Here is an 8,620-nt window from a genome sequence, read left to right on the forward strand (position 1 = left end):
GTGGCTCTTAAAATCATCACTGAGTCAACAGCAACCTACAAAATGCATACCCAGGGTTATTGTTTATCTTAATAGTAATTTCTTTAAAACAATTTTTTTCATTAGCCAGAATGTTAAAAAAAAAAGTCCCGACCTACCCTGTTTTTGTGTGATAGGACCAGGTTTTGCCAAACAAAGATTTTTTTAAGGATGGCCTGTGTATATATAGTATTGCTTTACATTGTATTAATCCATTTATAAGTATAAACATTTTTGTCTGATATGACAGTATCATGTGTTGTAGCGGTATAAGGGGTTATATGCTGACTTTACATAATGTTACTACACGTTCTAGAATACAAAATATGTATGATGTCATATTGTCAGTACAAAATTCATTATGCTGTTTGTGTTTTATGGCTTAAGAGAAAATATTCCAGCTTCTGTGCTTCATGGTCGTTTTAAGCTACTGGGAATTAACTGAAATCATATGTTCTTATTTTTCCACCTGTATACCTAGTATGTCTGTGCATGGGCCTATGTAAAAAGCAACTTTGTGTTAGCATAATGTTATCATAATGATACTCTTACAATGATTCCATTATTTTTTCTTCAAATTATTAATTGTGGATTGGAGTTATTCACTATTCATTTCATATTAATCTACATTTGATTTTGTGCAAACTGCAGGTATGCAAAATTAAAGTACACCTGTGAGTTTAATCGGTTAGAATGTTTAAAACAGCTGCAATATATGTTGAATGTTCAAAATGAGATTTCATTACATTGTAATATGAAGTACTACTTTCTTTGTTGGTTGCAATTGTATAACAAAATGTTCAAAAATTGCTATGTATCTTTTACTTGCCATATATATAGTTTTAATTCTGGTCTGCAACAGTAGGTATTTCCACTTTTGTGAGTTAGCTTTACATACTGCGCATATGTGTGAGAAAATCAATGATATACTTTCAGTTTCTGAGTTCTTTGCCATCTGTATTAATTTCATAGACTTGGAACTGTATATACTTATAATCTGTCAGTATTAATTATAACAGTATCTGACCTTCTGCACAATAGTATCGTCATCACATTTTTCAAGGCGATTTACAAATAAACCTCTGACGTTTATAGAGCCACATATCTTACCCAAAACTAGTGAAACCTCTGGAAATCTGAATGATCTTCCTTTTGCATTTTTTCCCACAGAACTAAATGCAGTTTGCTGTATTTCTAAGGTGGTATTAGTGAGATTTAAACAGGTGTTTTTGTTGATCTGGTCACTTTAGATCAGCAATGAGTAAAGGTGTAATATATGCAACTGTTCTGCATATTACAGCATTTTTCACCAAATTCACTCAAATTTAATACACCTGTAAGTTTTGTTTTTTTTTTTGTCTTTTGTTCTTTGTGAACTACTATGCAATATAAAATTTAGATTATTCATGCTGAATTTTGTTTTTAACATGTCAATAAAGAAAATTGTGTTTAAGGTACCTCAGAGTTTGTCTATATTCTGTTCAGTCATCATTTAATTGTAAAATAGTACTTGGTGATGTTTCACATGAGACAAACCTCAGTCTTGTGGTTAGCACACCAGCACGGCGAAATGACTCAATAGCGACCCACCAATGCTGTGAGTTCATGCTGGCTTCCTCTCCGGTCATACGGTCTGTCAGCAACCTGTGGATGGTCACAGGTTTCTCCAATGCTCTGACCGGTTTCTTCACATCATAATGCTGATCACCCCCATATAAGTGAAATATTCTTAAGTCCAGCTTAAAATACAGATCAATTCAATAAATAAATAAATTTCATTTTTTCAGTTTCACAAAGATGTATATGTACGATAATCGAACACAAAGGACAATGGTGCGGTAATAGTGACTTACACAATGTCATACGACAAAAATGTATGATAAACAAATGTTGTATGCCACTTTGTGAAATGGGGCCCTGATTCACAAAGCGATCTTAAGATTAACCATCCGGCCTGAAATGTTTCACGTCGTAAGGAGTGTTACAGTTCTGGTCTGGAAGCTAACATGGCTGTATGGGTGGAAGAAACTGAAGAGAGCCTAGACACTGGTCAGTGGCTAAACTGCCTTCCTGGCGTACATGCGAGACAACCTGGTAATATAACTTCAATCAATAAAGTTTTCAATTTTATCAACAAGCAGATACATTCATGTTGTTTGATACTTCTGTATTCATACAACACCTCGCAGACAGGTGTGACAGCCCATTAGGATTTACACGAAGAAGCAATTCTATATACTGTGTGGTGCGTGACGGCTGTAGAACCCACATAAAGTGCCCCCTATTTTAAATTGATGCCCAGATCTAAAATGTAACATCCTGGCCTAATATGATATCTGGCCTAATGAGTCATCTGGTCAGCCTAATGTGATGTCTGGCCTAATGAGTCATCTGGTCAGCCTAATGTGACAGCTCTTCTAATGAGTCATCTGGTCAGTCTAATGTGACATGTGGCCTACTGAGTTATCCATCAACCTAATGTGATATAGGGCCTAACAAGTTATCTGGTCAGCCTCATGTGATATGTGGCCTAATGAGTCATCTGGTCAGCCTAATGCGACATCTGGTCAGCCTAATGCAACATCTGGTCAGCGTAGTGTGACATTTAACTTAATATGAAATCTGGTCCGCCAAATGTGACACCTGGTCAGCCTAATGTGACACCTGGTCAGCCTAATGTGACATCTGGTCAGTCTAATGTGGGATCTGGCTTAATGTGACATATGGCCGAATAAGTCATCTGCTCAGTCTAATGTAACATCTGGCATCATGAGTCATCTGGTCAATCTTAAGTGACATCTGGCCCAAAGAGTCATCTGGTAAGCATAATGTGACATATGGCCTAATGTAACATCTGGCATCATGAGTCATCTGGTCAATCTTATGTGACATCTGGCCCAATGAGTCATCTGGTCAATCTTATGTGACATCTGGCCCAATGAGTCATTTGGTCAATCTTCTGTGACATCTGGCCTAACGTTACGTCTGTCCTAATGTGAACCTTAATGCAACATCCTGACCAGATTTTGTCATTTGGTGGGTGTTTTAGAATATTTCACTCCTACGACGCCGGCCAGTATTACAGTGGGAGGAAGAAAGCTACAACCAAAGGCAGGCTCCCTAGGATGGTAGGGGAGGAAGCCAGCATGAGCTTCCTAACCCAATGTAATATTGCTATTGTTTCATTCGACTCCTTAAATTACCTTATGTGACATCTGTACCAATGTGGCATGTTGACCTAGTGTGACATACAATATCTGGCCCAATGTGGCATGTTGACCTAGTGCGACATCTAATGTAACATGTTCACCTAGTGTGACATGATATCCCGCCCAATGTGGCGTGTTGACCTAGTGTCACATCTAATGTGGCATGTTGACCTAGTGTGACATGATATCTGGCCCAATGTGGCATGTTGACCTAATACATCTGGCCTAATATGACATGTTGACCTTATGTGGCATGTTGACCTAATGTGACACCTCATGTGGCCTGTTGACCTAATATGACATCTGACCTAATGTGGCATGTTGACCCAAGGTGACATCTGGGCCAATCTGGCATGTTGACCTAATGTGATATCTGGCCTAATCTGGCATGTTGACCTAATATGACATCTGGCCTGATTTGGCATGTTGACCTACTGTGCTATCTGGCCTGGTGTGGCATGTTGACCTAATGTGATATCTGGCCTAATGTAACGTCCTGATCATGGTATCTCGCCTAGAGTATACACTGACATGTGTAATGTTGTTACTGGGGGTACAATACAAGTTATTGCACCCCGGGCTGTTACGTCCTTTGATTACCAGTCCTCATGTACATTAGAGATCAGGAGAAGGAATACAGCTAGACACAGGAAAATTAACAAACAGAAGAGCCTTTTGATAAGAGTCAGAAAGCCTCATTGGATCATACTGCGTGTAACGTGCAGAATGTTATTCTCCAAATCTTCTAAAAGTTCAAGATTTGTTGTAAACTTCTTATTGACAAAAGTCTAACCCACTGGTATGTATGTATGTATGTATATTTGGGGTTAATGTCGTACAATTTTTCAGTTATATGACCACAGGGAGCCATTAGGTGTGTGTAGATATATAGTTTTGTGGCAGGGCGAGTCCATGCCACCAAAGTGCCACCCAAGTATCACGCCGAAGACACCAGACATTACACCCCACCCAGTCACATTTTTACTGACTACCGAGTCAACCAGTCCTGTTTCCTTGCTCTAACCTCTCAGCACTGAGTGCCAAGCAAGGCAGCATCAAGTATCATTTTTAAAGTCTTTGGTATGACCTGACCTGGGTTTGATCCGGGGTCTCCTGACTTCGAGGTGGACACTCTAATCATTAGGCCAACAAAGTGGTCTAACCCACTGGTCGAAATTATGAAGATTTAATGATTTTTAAAACTGAGCTTTACTTGGAGATGATTTAATAAAGAGTCATCAAACTTCTAAAACAGATTGTGAACAAGATGGAAGTTAGGACTAGGTATATCAGTATCAGCGTAGCTTTCATTCTTGCTTGTAAGAGTCTACTTAATAGAATACAAATTCACCATGAATACAAATTCACCATGTTTTTCAGACACTGCAGACAGAGCTATGTATGGCAGTCCATCATATTAACAAAAGGTCCCACAAGAGTGTCATTGACCACAGCTCGTATCCATAGAAACACATTTCTTTCTCCATTGACTGATGGTAGTGTAAGCTTTGTGCCACTGACTAAATATTTCACATGATCTTCACGGTTTTCTTCACTTACTAGGACTTCATAGTGGAGTTTTGATGCATTCAGATATGGAATGTTCCATGGTTCTGACCATGATATTGATAGAGTTACTTCCCCTTGTGACGATAACCCCTGTGAACAATGTGTGTCTTGCACCATGGAAGGGAAAATACTAATTGCATTATCTGGAGAGGTAACATTAGCATCAGTAGCTTCTTGTCTGGCATCAGCCATTAATTCTAAAACTTCATTCACATTCACCACTGTGTCCTGGTAAATTCTGAACAGCCATGACGGGTTGGAGCAGCACAAGTGAGGGCGAATTTCAGTCTCAGACAAAATCTGCGATTGCTCCTCATTGGACAAATGCCTGATTCCCCCAAGCTCGGGCAACCTATCAGGATGCGACACAGTTTTTGCTGCATGCTGGTTCCTCCAAGGTCGGTAAACCAACTCCATTCCAGGAATGTTAGCCAATGTTCTGTATGGTGTGTAGTGATTCGGGTTGACTCCAAAGGGAAATAACTCTATCACCACAGACCCTGGCTTCAGAAACAAAGCCAGTGACATTAATGCCCCATGCATTCCCACAATTCCTTCTGCTATGGAAACGAGCGCTATCATCTCACTTAGAGTATACGTCTCGCTGCTTACATGAATGACCTTGACATTGAATTCTCTGGCTATGTTCTGGCTCAACTGTGCTTCATTAAGAATCAAACGGTTCTCCTTGCGGGAAAGTAACACATAATGCAGCGTCTGCAATTTTTCGGCGAGGCGCCCACCCTTGTGAGTGCGAATATAGCGAGCAGCCGCACGAATCTCCCGGGAAGTCACTCTGCGATCTAGAAGTGGACCTTGGGGTTCTGTGAACCCATACTGATACCAAACTGTTGCTTTGGAAAGCCCAAGATAAATGTTTCTAAAGCATGTCATTTTTGAGGAACGACGCAAGTTTTCCCGAAACAATGGTCTGAGTGATGAAAACGCAGAATACAGATCTGCATATTCACCTGGTGCCCATCCCTCCAGAAAAACCATCTGAACTTCAAATTTACCTGTTTTTCTCACAGGGTTAGAGATTAAACCCAAAGTGTGGTGCAAAGGTAAAATGTCATCATGCAACACATGCATCAAATTGTCAGGTTTGAACCTATTCAGACCCAGACTGAGAGCTGAAATCCATACAGTGTCAAACCAGGCAGACGCGCTGGTCGCCAAGGTAATGAAAGTGAAGTAATGGGCATTATGATTTGCCACAGAGGACAGTTCCAGTACAGCGGAATGAATATCCAATTCTGGCAGGTTCTCTACAATGCTATCTTGGCCAATGAAAAACACGAATTGATCCGCATTTGGCTGGTAACACAGACTGTGAAAGAGGCATATTCTGTCACTAACATTCCTTCCACCACACCACACTGAGCTCCAAATTTCTTCACGCCCATGTCCCGCTGTCGCCCCTTTCTCAAAATTATCTGATGGAAGCGGTTCTCTTGAAAATAAGTCTTCTTTTCCTTCAGGAGTATCACTTCCTGCTGATAGTCTGCCGTAACCTATCAGCTTCTCTGATTCAAACTGCTTGTGAACCAGGACACCAATGATCAGAAGTGTTACAGCATGGATAAGGTAATGACTGGATATCATAACTTCCACAAACCAACCAATCAGCTTTTCTGATACAAAAAGGTTTAGTGCGCAAGGAGACCAATGACCCAGAAGCGCTACTGCATGGATAAGGTGGTGACTGGATGTCACAACTTCCACAGACCTTTCTGCTTATGGACTGCCTGGAAAGTAAAACCATACAAAAACATACACCATCAGATGGCATTCAGGCCGTGAAATATTTATTCACCTAATCATTCCACTGGTGTTTAAAACTGTACTCAAAAAGGGTCTTTTTTGTTTACAGAGTCTCTCATCAATGCAATTGGCTTTCACTGTGAGTTTAAATCTAGCTCATGCTGACTTGGTCAATGGCCCGCCAATCACAGTAAGCCAAAATTGTAATTATCTGAGCCAGCAATGATTCATCTACTTAGTGTCGTCTGGTGTCAAAAACAGCAGCACTAAGGGCGAGTTGGTGATTTTAGGTGATGTGCGAGGACTGCATGAAAAGAAAACAGCAGTAAATTATTTTCTGGTAAAACGGTGAATAATTTTGACATACACATATATATTTATATAGCTTAATGTGAAAACATCTATGTAATTGTGCTTACATAAAAATGTTTTCTACCTATTGTATAGGATTTTACTACATTGGGAAGTAATGTTCACTTCCTCTGAGAAGGACCTGTGATAAGTGGTGTGTAGGGCAGTTAAATCCCATTGTAAACACTAGGCCCACATCGCTAGTTGAGCAGTACTGGGATTTTACAGACCTCAAACACGACCAATTTTGGATATGTTTAAAAAGAGGCCATGAATTTCAAACGGGCAATTTTCTCAAGTTTCAAACATCATTTTAAAACAACTGATCTCCAGGGCCCATAACCAGGAAAATTTCCCAAACTAATGCTAACTGAAAAACACAACTTTTACGCAGTATGCTGGCCAGAAAGTTGGGTAAAACCCAAAACGACATCTTCCGACGTTCTATAGAATCCGACGCACAAATTTGACCTCACATGTTTGTTGTGTGCAGAATTTACTCAAGGTAAGTGTAAGTGCATTCTTCTGGAGGCAAATCAAGACCTACCAGCGTACGCACGCTGAGATGTGCAATCATACACTTAACATGATGGGTTGCGTCGCCACGGGAGGTTTCATTCAGAGTACAAAGGCACAGCGGGATTTCTGGCTGACTCGATGGGATGCCAGGGCAAGTTGTCTCTCCTATTCTATCTTCATGGTTATAGGCCGGCTGAAGTTGGTGACCGAGGTAAATCAGGTTTATGCATCGCAGTTTTATTATACAGGCACATGTATTTACACACATGCAATATATACCTCGCGATCCTGTCGTGTCTGACAAAAGACGGCAGTTTCTCCGCCCACAGCTGCACTGCATTCGATCTCCGTCTGTGAACTCAGCGCCATGCTTTCAGCGAAACCGGAAGTTGATGTTCTGCAGATACTGACCAATGAAATTATTTCGCGGGAAATCGGACAGCGAATTTCGCGCGGTTTTTGTTCACGTAAAAAAAAAAAACAGTATTGCAGTATGTATTCAGCATGTGGAATTATAAACTTTCAGATAAACAAGTAAACGTATGTGAAAGATACCCATTTCCCTCAGAATTACAGGTTTGAGAATATACTTAGTCTATATAAAGTTAAAAAGTGAATCTGAACCTACATTATCCATGCAATGCACTCTCAAATTAAACAAGGCAACGACATGGATGGTCGTGGGTTTCCCCCCCCCCCCCCCCGCCGAGCTCTTCCCGGCTTCTAGCTCCTCATCATATAATACAAACCGCCGTCTTATAGGTGAAATATTACAGCTTAAAACCCGTCAAATGAACAAATAAATCCATTTATACATTTACACATATCCACCTGTATATAACGTGCAAATGTGTAGACCTTTACCTGTGTATGCCACACGTCAAACAGTTCGCCTGTGTATGCCTAACTTGCTAAAAAGCTGCTTCCTTCCATTTACAAAACTAACAATCATCGTATAGATAGGTTAACAATTCTTGAGTATGAGTATATTTATTTATTTCATTGGTATGAGTATGAGTACAAAATAAACAGACTCACATTAATACATTAATTAAGTTAAACACAAAACAATTAGGCCTATAATTAGCGTTTGTTACATCTTAACTTAAAAGTACATGAACTGACCAGTTGATCTACAAACATTTGTGCAGCGAAAAATAGAATACATCATAACTAGTATATATTATTTA

The 8,620-nt window shown here is 40.0% G+C and overlaps 1 protein-coding gene across 2 annotated transcripts; it reads right to left on the reverse strand.

Moving 5' to 3' along the window:
- Positions 1–4,460: 4,460 nt before the first annotated feature.
- On the reverse strand, positions 4,461–7,777 carry LOC135465858 (protein O-linked-mannose beta-1,4-N-acetylglucosaminyltransferase 2-like). 2 transcript variants are annotated; one of them, XM_064743221.1, is made up of 2 exons: positions 7,710–7,777; positions 4,461–6,544 (listed from the first exon to the last, which is right to left on the reverse strand). In XM_064743221.1, exon 2 carries the CDS (start codon positions 6,399–6,401, stop codon positions 4,623–4,625), a length of 1,779 nt encoding a protein of 592 aa, XP_064599291.1. In that variant the 5' UTR covers positions 6,402–6,544; positions 7,710–7,777; the 3' UTR covers positions 4,461–4,622. The 2 variants fall into 2 exon arrangements, with proteins under 2 accessions (XP_064599291.1, XP_064599292.1); XM_064743222.1 differs by lacking the exon at positions 7,710–7,777 and adding an exon at positions 7,459–7,558.
- Between the last annotated feature and the right edge of the window lie 843 nt (positions 7,778–8,620).

This window comes from Liolophura sinensis, chromosome 5 (assembly GCF_032854445.1).
Source record: "Liolophura sinensis isolate JHLJ2023 chromosome 5, CUHK_Ljap_v2, whole genome shotgun sequence".
NCBI classification, from domain to species: domain Eukaryota; kingdom Metazoa; phylum Mollusca; class Polyplacophora; order Chitonida; family Chitonidae; genus Liolophura; species Liolophura sinensis.

Bases quoted from the DNA above. Each gene is read 5' to 3' on its own strand.
- LOC135465858 (XM_064743221.1), bottom strand. From the start codon at position 6,401: ATGATATCCAGTCATTACCTTATCCATGCTGTAACACTTCTGATCATT.